Source organism: Streptopelia decaocto (assembly GCF_964273445.1).
Source record: "Streptopelia decaocto genome assembly, chromosome: 2".
Classification (NCBI taxonomy): domain Eukaryota; kingdom Metazoa; phylum Chordata; class Aves; order Columbiformes; family Columbidae; genus Streptopelia; species Streptopelia decaocto.
Genome location: NC_138655.1, coordinates 27,719,026 through 27,737,528, shown reverse-complemented (window position 1 = coordinate 27,737,528; position 18,503 = coordinate 27,719,026). Strand labels below are relative to the sequence as shown.

The following is an 18,503-nucleotide window of genomic DNA, read 5'->3' as shown; positions in this document are numbered from 1 at the left end:
CCCTTTGTGGGACTACACCTCAAAAGCTGAATCTAACCCTATTAACACAAGTAAAAAGCAATGCCTGAAGGGATTACCTTCTCTGTTCTTTCAAAATCAAGAGCCACACCATCCACTGACATGTAAGAGTGTGTTTCTGTTTAGCTCTTACTTTGAAATTCAAGACTTGCTGTCTCCTTTTTACCCAAGAAACATTTTCTGAATCACAGGAAATAAATGTGGTGGCTGATTTAAAATACCCCCCATAATAGACATATATAGTTAAATTAATGTTGAAGTCCCTATTTGTATTCTTGAACATGCAGAATCCTTACTGCCACATCTTCCAAAGGCCATCCCCTGATTTTCAACTCCTGACTCATGTATCAAGCCAATCACTGTGGGAATTCTGAAGTTTAAATTTATATTGTTAGGCAGACAACTGTCTGACATCTTGTGTCATTCCCTCTCCAATCAATATCCATTGAATATGTACCAATGACTGCCATTTTTCTCAAGAAAATATTATCTAAGCAGTCAGCTACTAAGCACTCCTGTCTTCTTAAATTTCATGTATCTCAATCAAACAAAATAAAACAACAAAATAATATAAAAAGAGAGAGAAAAAGCATCAGATTACATGGGAAGAGGGATGATTTATATTATCTAAATACTGATATAAGAAATCATTTTTATTATTTCAATACTATTATCTAAATTAACCTCCTTAGTTCACAAGTTACTGATAGCTTAGGACTAAAAGTATCTGTTACTAAATATAATGGTATTTTAACATACTGCTTTTGGAGGTCTAATCTTAAAATTCTAGAACACAGGTCCTACCTCACTAGAACTCTGTCTCTCAGAGATGCTACAAAATACCAAGTTAAGAGGACAAAATTACAAACTTAGTTTAAAAGCAGTAAAGTCTGTGCTTTTCTTCTCCTATTAGAGAAATTGAGGCACCTGTAAAAATAAAAGTTACATTTCTGGAGAACTACCCAGTCCCTGCTGCTGCAATCAGTGGCTAAGGTGTAGAATCAATACTGAGGCTTCTCCCATGGTCAAGCAAACAGTGATGCACAAGGGCACCCAGCCAGCCATGCTTACACAGTTTAACAGTGTTATGCAAATTGTGTAAGGTTAGTAGTCATCATGGAGTGAAAAACAGTGTTCATCAACAGTTAGAAGTACTTTGACCTTTCTAAGTGGTAACTTCTAACAGCAGCAAAAATAGCAACAAATGCAACTTTGAAGACAATCAAAACTGAAAAGAGGTATGAAGTGAGCACCGTGTCTAGTGCTAGAGAGGTTTTATCTTAAACATTTGGTATGTTTCCTGAAGACTTGGCTTACTAGATATAATGAAAATATTCAGTTTCTTCTTTAATTGTGAATTTCTCAGCTTTATTTCAGAAAAAAAAAAAAAAAAAAAAAAAGTGAACCCATATGAACTCAAAAGCCCAAATGCAGAAGACAATCAAAAATATTGCAAAAGCCTTTTTATGATTTTCAAACCAGTCTGGTTGATTTCACTGGCCTTATTCACAACTGTCAGCATTAAGTGCTATTAGAGAAACAGACTTTCACACATGGTGTGACAAAAAGCAATGAAGCAGAGACCCCAACTGATGCAATAAAGACCACATTTTTTGTCTAATAAAATAGTTATAGAGTTCTTAAGGTAGACAGTCTAATGCAGAAGAATAAACATTACAGTCAACGGCTGTCAGCAGAGCCATCAGCTTTAGTGAATCAGGAAAATTACTGTTAAGACTGAGGGTATAGGACAAGGAAGGAATCTAGTCCATTACTGCTGATGAGAGAAGTTACACTATGTACGCACACACATTAAATAGTTAGATCCTATCTCAAAACAAGTTAAATTTTTCTCCCTTACATCACACCCCTACTATTATTTAGGAAAAGTGGTTCAAGAATACCACTTCTCTAATGTTTTTAAACTTCTTCTAACTATGAGATTCAGTTTACGCACAGATAGTGTATCTCCACTTATTTTTGTATCAATTTTATCCCTTTTGTACAGGTTAAGCCTATTGATTTCCACACCAATATTTATCTTACATATTTAATATATACATACTCCTAATTTACTCAATTAAAATGCTTGGCAATTCAGTGCTTTTCAAACAGCTTGGAGTAAAATCTCAATGAAATTAATGGCACAATCTGACCAATTCCATGCAGTTAGAAGGTCAGCAAAGTTTTCCAATCAAGACCACTAGACACAGACTTCTTATTACGATAATAAGTCCATAAGTACAAATAACAGTTATGTAAAATAAAATAGATCAAATATGGGTGGATTCCCTTCTTCTTCCTATCTATAAATAGTTTCTTCTTACCACTGAAACATGGGTAGCATATGAGCTCCAAAAAAGAAAGCACGAAGCAAAAGTGTATTTGTACTCTCCATTTATACATAAATCTGAAGGTTGTGACTTCTTTCAACAACTCTGTGAATTCTTTGTTCCAAAGAAAAAAAAAATCATTTTTTTATTTATTAGATACTTCGCCAAACACCATTACACAATTTTCAACTACACGTGTAGCTATTTTATTTCTAAAAACAAGTTAACATCTACAAAGCCCTTGCCTAGTAGGGCATGAAAGTTAGAAGTCTCACTCTGTCCATTTCTAGCTATCATGCTAAAGCAAATGGGCATGACGTATTTCTCTGTCATATTAGAGCTGGAACATGAGAAAAGCTATAGTTCCTTTAGGCTCTCCTGTCCTTAGTCACTCATAACTTTTGCAAAACATCACAGAATGTATTGTTCTAACATTTCTAAACCTTAGTTTCACCTTATGAATAATTTCCTCTGCTGCTGAAAATTTAGAGAAGGAAATATGCATAAAGACATCTAAAAACTCTTCTAATGAAATGGAAACTTTATTTTGAGCAAAGCTAAAGAAATAATATATTTCTATAGAATCCAAATCTTTTGGTCCAAATTAAACTGGCATCACCTCCTTAGAAAGATCTTGCATGTAGAGAAAAATTCTCTAATATCTCAGTGGAAAAGGCATCTAAGCAATTAATCTATGAAGAACAATGCCGCTATCTTTATCTGACTGCTAGGACAAAAAGTGAATTCTCTTGGCAGCCAGGAAAAATGATGGGATTACTCACAAAGGAACTAGAATACTGTTTTTTTCTCTAAATGAGCCTGTCAGTGCAAAACAATAGAGTGGAGCTAAATATTACAAAGGAAGCTCTTCTGGAATAAAAGATTGCAGATATATCACCCTTCCCAATTGCAGGCCTAAAAATCAACGGCAGATCTAGTCTCCTTATAATTATATGATAGCAGAAAAGTAATTTAAATAGTACATTAGGTAGCATATTCAAGTGTTTTGAATTCTGGACTTAGAATAATAAGCAAACATGTAAGGTGGCCAATAACATTCTTATTCTGACCCAGTTTACTTCACAGTTCTGAAGACTCAAAGCAAGTAGTGTAAATAAATCAATAAAATTGCATACCTGCCTATGATGAGATCTGAATTCTGGTATTAACATAGAAATGTAAATTTCTGTAGAATTAATCCACATTTTACTTTACATGACAAAAGTACTTGAAAGCATAGCTAATTGTTCCTGAGGGCCTAGGGCTCTTATCCAAAGAAATTATTAAAATGTCATTTTCATATTTATCTTCTTGGGGATTGGATTGTCTATCAGACAATAGACATTTAGTGAGCTTATTCTTCTAAAATATGTTTTCTAATTACTTACTTTTTATAAAAATGCTTAACATTCTGTTCTCTTCCCTCAACGGCAACAAATAGCTGTTTAGATGTTTGTATATTTAGGAAGGAAAGACAGCCTTTAAAATCATTTATGGTAGGCATCAAATAACAGTCAGAAGCACTTTGTTTATAAAATGTACCAGAATTATTTGCTGTGAGTTAAGTAATATTTTTTACACAGATTTAAACTGGCCCAAGCCTGGTCTCATTAAGGCTAAAGGCAAAACTGTCTTGTTGCCAGTGGAAAAATGTGTTCTTTATACCCCTAACTAAATATTTAAAATAGATGAGATCTAAAGATGTAACAAAGCGTTAGCGTCTTGTGCTAAGGGATAAATGTACTTAATAATGTACATAAAAATGGAGTTCTGCTCTTGGTTCTGTCAGAAGTGCAGGTGTCTGGTGTGATCTGAGATTATCTCTATTATCCAAGAGACAGCAAATATATATCATTGGACCTTTAGGAGGCCCATGCTTTTCTGGAACATCATCTAGAGGCCAAGCAAATATGGACCACAGGGCCAAAACAGCACCAGGTACCTAGACAAGTGTAACGAATGCCACTATTGCAGAGGGAAAGGATTCAGTCCCAAATCACAACATCTGAATGCCAGTGTCTACCTGTGGAAGCCCCGTAGATATAGGTGTCTTGACACCTTCCACCATCACTTAAAACCAGGAACAGGATTCAGTTACCTAAACAGAAGTATCTAATGTTATCTGAGATTACTCAGGACACACAGCCTGGCTTTCTGTTGCAAGCCCAAAAAGATTAAGCTTTCATAGGTCCTGTGTTATTTCTGCCAGCCTTGTGCACATCTTGGCCAAGGGCACCTTAAATGGTGCTGGATGCCTACACGTAAGCAATTCCATCACACTACTAGTCAATACTAAGAGCAGATTTCAGAAAAAAGAAGATTCAGCTCACTGTGATGCAGACATTAACTGTGTGACTGGCTGAATTAGTCTCTCTGCTTCACTGACTTCAGGGAGCAGACTGTTAGTAATACATAGGAAACATGTACAGCACATTTGTACACATAAATTTAAGTTCTGTTCTCTGAAACTGAATCCCTTTCCCAGTCTAACCCTGCAGCTTGCACACTTGCTAGAAAATATACCTCATGCAAATCACCCTGCATAAATCTCATCATCAGGATATATATCAGTAAACAGACTCAACCTTCCCACATATATCTTGAGATCCTTGTTTTGTAAGTGTTACAGAATTTGCAAAGCATGAACACTATGATAGCTCACATGTGCCAGTGTCATGAATATTTTTAAGTCTGTGTTTGTGAGCACACTAATGATATAAGGTATGAAATTAAAAAATAAGATTTATTGCTGGAGTGTAATATCTAGACATCCATAAAACTCCTATTAATATCCAATTTTATTCACTAGGTAGTAATACTTAAATACAACAAGGCATAGTACTTGGAGAAAATAATCATAAACTCAAGCCTTCCTGAGACAATATCAGAATCCATACACATCTAACGTATCTTTTAAAACCAGGCAGTGATCAGGCATTTCAACTACACTAAAGATTTCAAATGGAATGAAAATTTAAATGAATCCTTCATTATTCTCTGCTCCTCTTGTATTTTTCATTCTGTAAAGTCAAAGAAATACACCTAATTACCAATTAGTGCATGCTCATCAACAGCTGCTATCATCTTGGGTTATAGAACAGTCATCACTTCCTATCAGAAATTGTCTAACCTGAGCCAACCTCAAAATGTTGCCAGTAGCCAAAAGAAAACTCTATTGAAAAGAATTATTCCACTGTAGTTTTCCCTACTGTACTTTCACCAGCTTTTTTAAATTCCAATTTTGGAAGTCCCACCACTGTGGATTTTAAAACTTGACTTGCCAAACTCCAGCAACTATACAATAGTAAGCAATCCTACATTGACAAGAAAATAGGTTCTTCGTAGTCTTTCCCATCTCTAGTATTTCTGATTCAATGCTTCAATAATGACCAATGATTTTCCTTGGCTGCAGGTGGTGATCTGTAGGTCTGAGGGGAAAGAAAAGATTTATTTAAAAAAAAAAAAAAAAAAAAAAAAAAAAAAAGATGAAAGAAATATTAAAGAAAGAAGCAAGGTAAGGAAAAAAGGAAAGGGAGAAGGAAGGGAGGAAAGGGAGGAAGGGAGGAAGGAAAGAAGAGAGGAAGGAAGAGAGGGAGGAAGGGAGGGAGGAAGGGAGGGAGGAAGGGAGGGAGGGAGGGAGGGAGGGAGGAAGGGAGGAAGGGAGGAAGGGAGGAAGGGAGGAAGGGAGGGAGGAAGGAAGGGAGGAAGGGAGGAAGGAAGGGAGGAAGGAAGGGAGGAAGGAAGGGAGGAAGGAAGGGAGGAAGGGAGGAAGGGAGGAAGGGAGGAAGGGAGGAAGGAAGGAAGGAAGGAAGGAAGGAAGGAAGGAAGGAAGGAAGGAAGGAAGGAAGGAAGGAAGGAAGGAAGGAAGGAAGGAAGGAAGGAAAAGATTCAGTTTTGACTTCTACCATACTAAACATGTCACCATAGCAAATATCTTATTTCCCCGGTGCCTCATCCTCCCATGATTAAGTTTTTAAGGTCCAGGGGTACGTTAGCAGCATGTTCACCTGTTAGTGGTATCTAATAAAAAACATTAATACCTGGAGCAGTGAAAGGCCAATCTTTTATTGTATTTCATAAAAATCCACAAGTATTCAAACAAAAGAGAAGAAACTTAGGTACTGCAATGACAACGTAACATGAATAGTTTTTAATTTTGTATTGTGTAACACAGTCTGATCCAAAATCCATTTTATTTCTTAAGGCTTTTACATTTATTTAAATACATTTTGAAGCAGACTATTTGTTTTATATTTGGGTAAAAATAATGTGATAATCTACCTTCATTCATTTAATTATATCCTTCATGTAATCCTCCTGACAATGTTCTCTAATTAGTTTTGGTATTTACATTAAGGAAAAAAAAAAAAAAAAAAGCACACTAAACTAAAAGACCACCAATGTTGGAAGTGTTGTGGACATGTTTTTCACATTTTCTGCTCTGGTACTTTTCTCTTGAGCATATTCACTGCTTGAATTATTACACAGATGACAAAGTTGAAATGCTGATTTATATATAATGATATACCTCTACTACTTTATGAAAAAAAGGAAACTGTCCTGAGTTGAATGAGGAAGACACATTCCTGGCTCTTTTACACCACTTCTCTTCTATTGTTCTTGACATATATTGGAAAAGTCAGCAAATACTCTTCACTTAGGCCAATTCACACCTTTGGAAGCCAGGTTACAAACATTGTTAAGCTATGTCATCAACAGGAAGACTCATGATGGAACAGGACACACAGCCCAGGTCTCTAGACCCCCAGCATGATGTCTCAGTCACTTATTCACATCGCCTCCTTTTTCTTATATATTTAAAAATACAGGCAACAGAGGAAGACATAATAAAGACCCTTCCAAAGCTGACATCCCATGTATGAGTAATGAAGGACAGAAGTATTAGAAGCCAGCATTTCATAATCAATAAGGACAATCAAAAAACGGAACACGGTCTCGGGTTGTTGTGTTTTGGTTATTGATTTTTTTTAATACATAGAAGTAGTAAGGGGGAAAAAAAGCCTCACTTGCCAAGATCAAAGTCAAGCTGTATAGTTAGCAATATAATATTATTACTTCTAACAATAACAATAGATATTACTGTGTGGAAGAGAAATCATTTATTTTATTTGCAATTAAATGTGTTTTTACTATTCTATACAGCATGTAGACCATGACATGTAGACAAATATAATCTGTCATTTTTCAGTGGGTCAAAACAATTTCCTAGAAGAGCATCACACAACCAGCCTTTGAGGTGAGAAAGAATATGACAGGATCATCACCTTCAGATCCAGATGCAGTACAAAAAGGAAACAATTTCCTCTTCAGTACACTTTGTAAATATCCACTGATACATTTAAAAGAAACTTCTTCCTTTCCATTGAAAAGGATACTTGTTTTTCTGTTTTGCTATCTGTGTTTGAAAGAAACAGATAATTGTCCACCTGCCTTTCAGCTGGTAATTTTCTGAAAAGGTGTCTCCCCTTGCCAACCTGTTTTTCATCCTTGTAAGTGGAGAGATGATTACATGTCAGCAAAAATGAACACAACCAATGAAATAAAACTATTTCTCTATAAGACCATGAGGAAAAGAATACTGAAGACTAGATTTTGCTTTCAAATTAAACAACTGCAAAATCAATTGTTTCTTAAAAGGGAAAAACACATAAAGGCATATTCATTTATTACAGACACGTCACGTGAGTGGAAAAACTGATGAAAATTGATATAGATTTGTCTTACAGCAGTTACTTTGTCCCCCTGTGTGCCTGGTATGAAGAGTCAATGCGAGTTAATGTAAGCAGAAGCTCAAAGCGGAGGGTATCAGTCCTAGGGGGATGTTCTTTCCCCAACCTGTGAGCCATCCGGTACAGAAGCAAAGCCACTGCTACCAACAGGTAGAATCAGGGAAACAAATCTACTTCCACCCTGGCCCTACAGTGATGGATGTTCTTTTAAGATGCAGCCATAAGGAATTCATTCCAATATTCCTCTCAATGTACAGAGACATCTATGAATACTCCATAGCACAACTGTCTCATTTTACACCGCTATTCCACACAAGGGTTAATCATTGTAAGATCCATTAAGAATTAATACATAAGGCAAAATATTTTTCATCCACAGTCACAAAACAATTGTCAAATAATATGTTTTATGAATGTTTTATCACAGTGTAATAAAAACTGCTATTGTTCTACAGAGAGAAATCATTAAGTGACTTTAATGTTCTACAGAGCTATTGTGGATCATTGCTTCAGCTGCACACCCCCTGTTGCAGCAGTTTCAATCCCAGAATTTTAAACCCATTTCCCAACATTAGGTTCAAGCCTCAGCACTTGAGATTGGATTGCCTAATGCTAAGCACTGAAATCAACAGGGGAACAGTTTCCTCACACCCTGAAGCCTTCATCTTGAAATTAACAGGAGATTTTAAGCATGACAAAAACACCTGAACAAGCCTCTAAGTCAATTATGTGCTGTAATACATCAAAAGGTATGCTAGGAACATTATGATCATAGCTGAAATGCAGATAACTCCTCAGCTGGTATAAACCAGCTGTTAATAAGTAGAGAAACATTGCACCAACAGTTTAAGTTAATAAGTAAAATTACAGAAATATTTTTTTCTATTTCTGTAATTTATGTCAATTTTAATTCATCACAGAAATAAGTTGTTACCACTTAATTGCTCTTACTGTACAGCAAAGATGCTTATAATGAATGATGATAAGCAGGAACATGAATGAACAGTTGCCAGGCAACCAATAAATAAAGGTTCCAAATAGCATGACCTCTCTTTAAAGGATAAAGCTCTAATCATAATTATTTTTCAAATCCATTTCAGTGCCAACTGAAATCATGTTTGCAGCACTAATCCTGGTCTTCCTCATAGAAAATGAAATCAAATCTGTCATTTGACATATCACAGATAACAAATTAAACAGACTCAACCTGCTCCTTCAGATTATGGTCAATAGTGTAGTTTGAGGATAGCAAACAGACTAGACAAGAAACTGGAATCCAAAACAGAGAGGTAAGAAGAATTAAGCAATTTAACTAGGGTAATTAAGATACAATTTTTAAAAGTTATATTGTTACTTTAAGGATCTTCAAAAAGCACCAGCACAAAATCTTCCATGTTTAACTCCACAAAGTTATCATTCAGAAAAGGAGAAGGATGAGACAGACTTCAAAATACTGAAAACAGATGCAGTTTGAAATGTTTTTAAATCTATATAATACCACATTGTATCTTTATAAACTCTTACGACTCAGTCTTGTCGAGTGCATAAGCAGAGCTGAGGTACCTAGAGCAAGTACTGACCTTTCAGATGGATTCAAATAAAACTGACAAAGTGCAGCATAAATCTTAAACCAGTTAAAGAACAATGAAAAAAACAATGAATGGTTATGCAGGAGTTTTACAATATGCCTTCTGAATAATGAAAGCAGGAGGCCTTGGGCTTGTTCAGGGTTTTTTTGGCATGTTAATGAATTGTGTACTTATTTTAGTAAGATCTCATTTCAGAAAATATTAGGAAGACATGTTTTAGTAAGTTTATCTTGCACTACATAGGGAGATTACATAAATCTCTTTATTTAACCATTTTATTTCTTTCCTTTAGTAGAATTAAGAATCCCTAATAGCTGCAATACTTAAACACTAAACAGGCAAAAATTTGCAATAGGAAAATAAGATGAGGTACAATTATAAACAAATATGTCTTGCACTTAAGGTCTAACATACTCATAAAAACTGGGACCATCGTTTCAACCTGTCTTTGAACAAGTCAACAGAATCCGTAAACCTTCCTGCAACATCAGCAGCACAAAATAATCTCATACTTTGCAGCAGGAAATTTTACTGGAATTTTTATAAAAAGGAATTATTGTCTAAATTACAGCAGAGAATGCACTTTGAGAACTAGGAGCCTCCACAGGTACTCATATCAAACAAGAGACAGATCATTATATAGTAAATATTTGCCTTGTGGGACATAAAAGTGTTCTGTTCCCTACCACACACATAACTTTCCAATTATTTTCCTTATCTAGATATATGTGCTCATCAGAAGCCATACAGGAGGTTTTTCATGTATCTGTATTTCCTCAAGAATCAAACAGGAAATACACCACATTATATGTAAATTTTTATTGACTAATATTTCACCCACTAACCACCTCCACCACCCGATTCAGTAAGTCCTCTCCATCCTGATAATTTCACTTTGAAGTTCTTGTTCTAACAAAAATCCAATTAATTTAGGTGACACCTTATGCAAGAGTAAGATTCAGAGTTTAACTGAGAATCATGCATACTGACTGCAATGAAAAACAATGCAGAAGACCCTGTGAACCCCTTTAAGGGGACACAGCACTATTTATAGCAAAACAACCTTAACTGGTTCTCCATAGTTTTGAGCTTGCATTGTAATAAATCATAGAAATACTGTGTTGTGCTTGCAAACCTAACAACCAAGCCCACTAGTTGCAACGTGTGTAAAGCTGATACTGGAGACTTTTTTCCCCTCCTAAATCTTTATTCCTTTTCAATTACAAGCTGAAGAATTAAACTGCTCTGGTTTTAAGCTTAAAAGACCCAAACCATATGGAAGAAAAGGTCATGAATTACCATTCAGCAGGAGCTGGAGGCTAATTGTAAAGTTTATTAACAATGAAAACAATGGGGTTCTCAGCCACTTATTAACACGGAGGAAACTGATGGCATTTTTCTGAAGTTTGAATTCCACTGTATTTTGTTCCACAATACACAATTTAACAGTCCCACCTCTGAAAATGGGAGGAGAAAAACAGACTATTGTTTTAAAGAGCAGCTCACACTAAGAGTAATTTTAAGATCTCCTCTGGGGATTAAAGTCTATATATTTAGCATTAGGAGAAGGAAAATACAGCATAACTGGAACTGGAGGAGAGAGATGATGAAGCATGGTTTGTCTCTAGTGTCTACCATATCACAGATACAGTCAATGAAAACTAGATGCTATTCTAACACATATTTGCTCAACAGGCTTTATGCAGATACCCAGCAGAGTAAGAGTAGGCAATATTAGGATCTGCATATTAATCTTATTCTAGATTTGTGCTGATCCTGTCTTCTGACCAATGTATTCTAGTTTCAATAACCATTTTTCCCATAACAAAATAGTGACATTATCAATTTTTATATTTAATATTAAATAGTAAATTAAATATACTTATTTAAATATATACATATACTAACAGATAACAATAAAAGGTAAACTCACAGTATAATACCAGCTCAAACAGTACAACATTATTGGTTTTCGGAAAGCACATAAATATATATATAGTCTGTATGAATTATATTTATGAAATGCCATCTACAGACACTCCCAGTAACATGCAAAGGAGTTATCTTTTGAGCAACACAAGAGATTATTACCACAGTGAGGAATCTGGGCAGGAGGGAAGCTGGCTGGTCTGTCATTGTTTAGTAACAAACTATCTTGTATGTGCTTGTTTCAATTTTGCATTTATAATATTCTTTTTTAAACTATCATTCCGTTTACTATCTCACCAATGGACACTTTGCTAGTGTACAGAAACAGCTGAAAATACTAGAAAAACTCCACATTGATGGACATATTCTTCCACTGGAGCACTATCTCATTAATGTTATCATTTTGGACCAACAGTTCAGCACTAAGACAACTAACGGTGTAGTGCGTAGTTTTTCTCATGATGTCAGAAAAAATGTCTCACAAATATGCCACTGGTAATCAATGAACTTTGAAAATTAATGCTAAAATCTTCCTACCCATAAGCCTATGTGAATGCTAAACTTCATCATGATTACTTACACGATCAGTTTACAATGATCCTTCATGCGGCTTTCCCACAAGGCTTTCACTGACTCAGAGTGCAAGTGTGCCCCTCCTGAGTCGCGTACTCCATGATCCAAATCTTACTTAGCTACATCTATTACATGAAATACTACATACATGAATACATTTCAGGATTGATAACTCAGCTATCATAAGAAGCATAAGAACTTCATCCACGTAGATGTTTGGTTAAAAGAAATTTTACCAAGAGACAACAAAATTATAAAGAACAGTAATGTACATATAAGCTTGTAAACTTCAGCTTTGTGTTTTTATTTAAAAAGGCAACATTCTTATCTAGTATCTTGGAGCTACGGTAGTATCTCCTAAGAATTACCCTGGTTCACACCCTAAAAAACCTGCATTGAAACAAACCATAAAAATCCAATGCTACTACACAGATTTTGCTTATCAATCGGCGATGTGGATTAAATGAGACAAAATAACAATAGAAAATTAATGATTTCTACATTTCATAATGTTCAACAGGTATCATCTGTACTTTATTTACACACAAGAAAAAATTTAAAAAAAAATCTGCTTTCCAACCATCCTAAGCATCTGTTCAGTAACATTTAATTCAAATATATGCACACCACTTCTTTCTTTAACCCTATTTTGTGTATTTATTCTTATTGTCATAAGAACTACTTGTCATATTTTCACAATTTACTACCAAATACAACTGTTTTATGCACTTGTGCTGACACAGAGGATTGTACAGCACAATACATACATGCTGTTGCCAAGTCCTTTGCCTCAGATTTCCCATGCTTTTAGCTTTTGCTGTTCCCAACCAAAAGAAAGTAGAATTTTCAGTGCTATCCAAACAATGTGAACAAGACAATGACTGTTCTGGGGAAAATCTCAGGTCCATTTAGCCCAGGACAGTGTCACTGACAGTCATCAAAGGCAGTGGCCTAAAGAAAAGTCCCACGTTAGGACAGCTCTTGAATACTACAGTCATTCCCCTGGAACACTCTTCTGGCTCCCAGCAATCTGTGGCTCAAAGACTTGAATATAAAAGAGACTGGGAGCACTGGCATATGACAGCACACTTCATTTCAAAAGGGCTGAGAGGAAGAGCAGGAGATGGCATATTTCAAAAGAGAGAAATACGTGCTCTCATCACATACACACATGACTTCATTCTTCCCAACAGCGTTTCTTGCTCCCGATATTGGCTTTGCCCTCAGAATGTGCTGTTTTCCATATGGAAGAGGTGGCAAAAATGAAAGTGTTTCCCTTCTTTCCTCATAAAACCTCCTTCTGACTGGAGTTGGCCTCCTGTTCATATTCCACTTGACTACACCAATCTTTTTCTCCTCCCACACTAGCTCCATCTGCCGCCCGTCTCTCCAGCAGAGCCAGATGCCAGCAAAGCAGACTACTGTGGGAGGAGAAAGTTCTGTCACTGGAATTTCTTCCCTACACGCTGCAGGGGGGCAGCCTGTGAAGCCTGGAGAGGATCGAGAGAGCAACTTCCTCTCTTCCACACTGCTTTCCGCAGCTCATCAGTAAAGAAGGCAGCTGAGGACACGAGCAAAATAAGGCTGAAACTTCAGCATGAGACTTGAATATTTATACAGCAAAAGTCTCATAACTGTACTCCAGGCTTGAGCATGGTACACACCACATAAAAATGTAAGAAGAGGAGTCCTGCCCCTGCTTACAGTCAAACAGAAGCAGAGATGCACATTAGTGATAAGGAATGAACAAGAGTAACTAGAGCGTGGATGGTGGAGAAAAAAAATACAAAGATTTATAATCGGGAGAGATCTTAATGGTGGAGTTAAAAAAACAATACTTTCTGGAGAGATACAAGTCAGAGAAAAAAGCTACAGAGGCGTGTTGTTCAGCTGAGTGGAGGATTGCATGTAGCAAGAGAAACAGCCTGTAGAGAGGGAAAGACTAGAATGAAAGCAGACACGGGAAAAGAATACATGATTTTTTTATACATTTGAGGTGATCTTGCATAAGGCAGAGGGAGAAGAAGTACAAGTAAGAACTTTGGACAAAAAGGGAGGGAGTGTAGGGATGGAGAAGCATCTGCAGAAGCAGTCTTGCCAGAGACAGTAGCAAGAGCGAGTGTCACTGAGTGAGAACAAGAGCTCATATTAAACAAGCAAGAGCGCATATGTGCGAGACAGGAAAAGACACAGACTTCAGTTATCTGGGAGAAAGAATTGTGGGAACCCAGGAGACGAAACAGACAAGAAACAAAAATGAGTGAGGGTCATGTATGGGTGCAGCAGAAAGTTTGGAGTGAGGCTGGCAAGCCAGAAGAAAGTGAAGAAACACAGGAACCCAAGAGAAAACCAGTTGAAAGAGCATATATAAATTAAACAGATACATAACAAGATGAAGAAGATGAACAGGCAGGGAAAGGAAGCGGGAAACACATATCCCATTGAAAGAGATTAAGAAAAAGGGCTCACAGCAGAACAAATGGAGTGACAAGAGGGGAATAAAGGAGAAAAGTATATATGCAAAGATGATAAAGTCAGTAATAGAACATTAGTTAATAAAAAGTATTATCTAAAAACTCTGAACTGGAAAACTGTGAGTATATAAAAGAGTGACTCGAAATGGATGTCCACTGAATTCTGCCACTTCGAGCTCTGAGGGTTTGCCCCATCTAGGTATCCCCACGTTAATCTTCTTCACTTGGAAAAATTGTCTCCTGGTCCTCCACACCCTCTAACTTTTGTGCTGTAGTTGCACCTTTATGCCGTTTGTTTCACTATTTCTACTGGCAACTCATTTTGTTATGTTTAATTGGGAAAAGGATCTTATTTTGTCAAATACTGTACTACAAAGAAATGTGCCAAAATCTCAAGTTCCTTTCCCCCTCTCTTCATAACACTCATTCATTCATTCATTCATTCGTCTTTCAAAAACAAACAAACAAATGGCTGGGGAAACTCCGCGATACAGCGGCATCTTAAGTCCAAGATATTCACGGAGCCTCCCTTCCCTGAGCTGCGTGTCCACCCCACGCCTCAGGTTTCCTCCGTGCCGGCCGGAGGGTACCGGGCCCCCCGGCGAGGGCAGCGGGCGGCGCCGGCAGCGGGATCTCCGGCCGAAACGCATCCATCAGGCGGGGGAACTCGGGGAGGGAAGCTCGCTACCGGCTGCTGGGAAGAAAGCCGACACAGACGTATGCCCTGGCTGCTGGAAGACATGGCTGGCTGGCTATTTCATTTGGTGGATATATTAAAAAAAAAAAAAAAAAAAAAAAAAGGAAGAGGGGAAAGGGAGAGGGGGCAGCACACACGCTCGCACACGCATACGGCTGATCTTACCTCCACATTGAAATACTGCTCCGCTTTGCACACTGTAGCACATAAAATCCAAAGGAAGGTTTGCAAGAAAAACACCCTGGACTGAGACACGAAATCCAACCGGCTTCCAGTGCTGATTGCGAGTACGATCATAGTGAACTGTGCTTCAGTGGATGGAAGATCTCTCTCTTTCTCTCTCTCCCTCTTTGCCTTAAACAAATACACAAACAAACCAACCTCCCCCCCGTGTCAGTGAAGAGCCCGTAGCGCAGGTTCACCCACAGCAGGGGAGGAGGAGGAGGAGCAGACACTTCACAGCACAGGCGGCGGCACCGGCAGGGTCAGCTTTCGCTCATCCTCACCACCAGTCCCGTAAGGAGGGAATGTGGCGTCCGACTGCAGCCGCAGCTCCTGCACGACTCCTCTCTCTGCCCAGCAGCAGCAACAACCGTCTCCCCGTGTCCTCCCTCCTCCGCCTCCTCCTCCTCCTCTCCTCTCCTCCCCTCCCCTGTCCTGCCTCCTCCCCCTCCTCCCGGGGAAGGCCGGCCTGGCCGCCCGGCGGCTCGGCTCGGCTTGGCTTGGCTTGGCTCGGCTCGGCTCGGCTCGGCTCGGCTTGGCTCGGCTCGGCTCGGCGCCCTCTCTTGTCTCGGCGCCCCCCCCCCCTCCTCCCGCCGCTCCCCTCCTCTCCAGAATGTTCAGCCGAAATCTACATAGCCCCGCCCCGTAGGCGTCCCAAAGGCGATGGGCCCGCCAGGCGCTGCCGCCGCGCCGCAACGGGGCGGCTCCGCTCGCCGGGCAACCGAGTCGCTGCCGCTGAGAGTGGCTGTCGGTGGACGGCCGCACAGCAGGAGCGCTCGGTCCTACCTCACGCCAACGTACCGAAGCAGCCGCACAAGCGCCAAGTCCGCCGTCAGGGCGGCCCTACCCTCCTCAGGAGAGTCCGGAGCGACCTGAACGCCCCGAGCCTTTCCCCGCTCCCCCGGGCGCGGTGCGTTCGGGGTAGGGCGGATGCCCGGGGGTTGCCGGCTGCACCGCCCGGGCCCAGCTTCCCTGCCCGCCCTGTGCGCCGGGAAGGGGGGGGCGCAAGACCGGTGGGGTGGGGGTGCGCTCGCCGCTCACGTTAAGCGGCCGTGAAGCGCCTGCCCAGCGCGGTCTGCGGGAGCGGCCGCCGTGTCGTGCCGGGCGGGGCGGTACGATGCCTGGCGGGGCGGGTGTCTCGGCCTCGGCGGACCCCTGTCGCCACCGCGGGGCCGGGGGCTAACGGCTCGTCCCAGCCTCGGTGCGGTCCGGCTCAGCGGAGCCAGCCCAACTGCTTGGCCGTGCTGCCGTGAAACCTCTCTTGGCATCGCCGAGAGGGACCGCGGCGAGGGAGGAGCACGTCGTGTCAGCGGCGGAGTGAAGTGGTTGGACAGGGACTAAGGCGAGGAGATGGAGTTTGCCGAATCATAGCCTTTGATGAAGAAGGATCATCGCACAGTCATTAGGTGTCCCCGAGGGATTTGTTCATTCCGCGGCTCGGAAGAAAATCCAAACCCAGCGTTGGCAAGGTTCAAAGAGAGTGAGATCGTGATAGGGTAGTTAAGAGTAACAAGCCGCACAAAAATCTGCATCTTGGGTTGAATGGAAATCTATTTTAATGTGTCAAAATACGTAGTCCTATCTTTAAGGGAAAACAATGTGTGTAATGCCTGTGGCATAGACAAACTTTGTGCTGGATATTGTGGTATTCAAACTGCCTTGTGCTTTTAGCAGATAACTACTCTTGCAGTGACTTTGTGGTTAGTAGGACATTTTATGCATCCCTTTGATATGTTACCCAAAGGAAGGTGGAATGATCTGCAACATTAGTGAGTCATGCTATTGCAATAGTACATCTTAAGGAAGAAAAAAAAGGTATTTGAAAATTTATCTTAATTTCACTTGTTTGGTTGTCAAAAAAGATGCAAAAACACTTGACCATGATATGGAACAGCCTGAAAGTAAAAGACATACCTGACAGATGAAATCTCCTTTCTCAGATAATTGAGGTCAATGGCCACAATTAAAACACATGCAGGTTAGATGTATAAAAGTTTGACGACACCCAGTAGCAGGACATAGGAGTGTGGTAGGTTCTCTGTCATTTCATATCTTAAAAGTAAGGCAGTTATTTCTGCAGAAGTCATGTTCTGCCTAACAAAAAAGTAATGGTATTGAAGCAGAATTCCTTATGTGATATGCTTTTTCATGTTATATGCTTGATTTTAAAGGCATTTTCTGTTCTTCAGATTGTTAGTGATCTGAATAATGAAATTATGAACTGGCAGCAAGCTAGAAGAACCTACTGGCACTTTGGTGGACAGCATCGGAAGTCAAAATGATCTTAGCAAATTAAATAAATGTCTTGGAACCATCTGGAGGAAACTTAATACAAATGCAAATTACATTTGGGAAGAAAAATCAAAAAGTAAGATCAAAAGATGCTGGTAAAATAGCAGCATTTCAGAAAATAATCTGGGGGCTGTAATGGACTATAAAGTAAATATTAGTCAGCAACAAACTACTGTTAAAGACAAGACAGCCTCATTGTGGAGTGTACTAATAGGAGTGCAGTACATCTGACAGGACTAATTATGTTTCTGCTAGGGATTGATGAAGCCAACTGTGTTAGATCTCGAACTATGGACAGTCCAGAGGAACATAACAAAATATTAAAACATTTAGAAAGTAAGACATGTAGAAGTTGAAAGAAAAGTATTTGTTTAGTCTGAGAAGACTGAGGGTAGATGGTCTCTTTATGTGGAAAATGTTACTGTGAAAAAGACAAAGATCTTTCTTTTGGGTTTGGGATCATGGAAAAAATGAATCAACTAAATTATTCAGAAAGTTCACATTCAATGCTAGACAAAACTTTTGAAAATGTGGTAGTAGCATTTGGAACAAAATATACCTAGAGGGAGTGTGGAGTCTCTTCCATACAGAGGTTTGATAAGCAAGAATATTAGAGCTATCTTCTC

General features: G+C 39.2%; 1 protein-coding gene across 1 annotated transcript in view; it reads right to left on the bottom strand.

Annotated features, from left to right (window-relative positions):
- MMP16 (matrix metallopeptidase 16) overlaps positions 1–15,921 on the bottom strand; it is a 185,789-nt gene extending 169,868 nt beyond the window's left edge. Inside the window, exon 1 of the mRNA XM_082047058.1 lies at positions 15,529–15,921. Within this exon, the coding sequence (XP_081903184.1) occupies positions 15,529–15,660 (132 nt within the window). The 5' untranslated portion in view covers positions 15,661–15,921. The remainder of the gene's footprint in view (positions 1–15,528) is intronic.
- Positions 15,922–18,503: the final 2,582 nt, after the last annotated feature.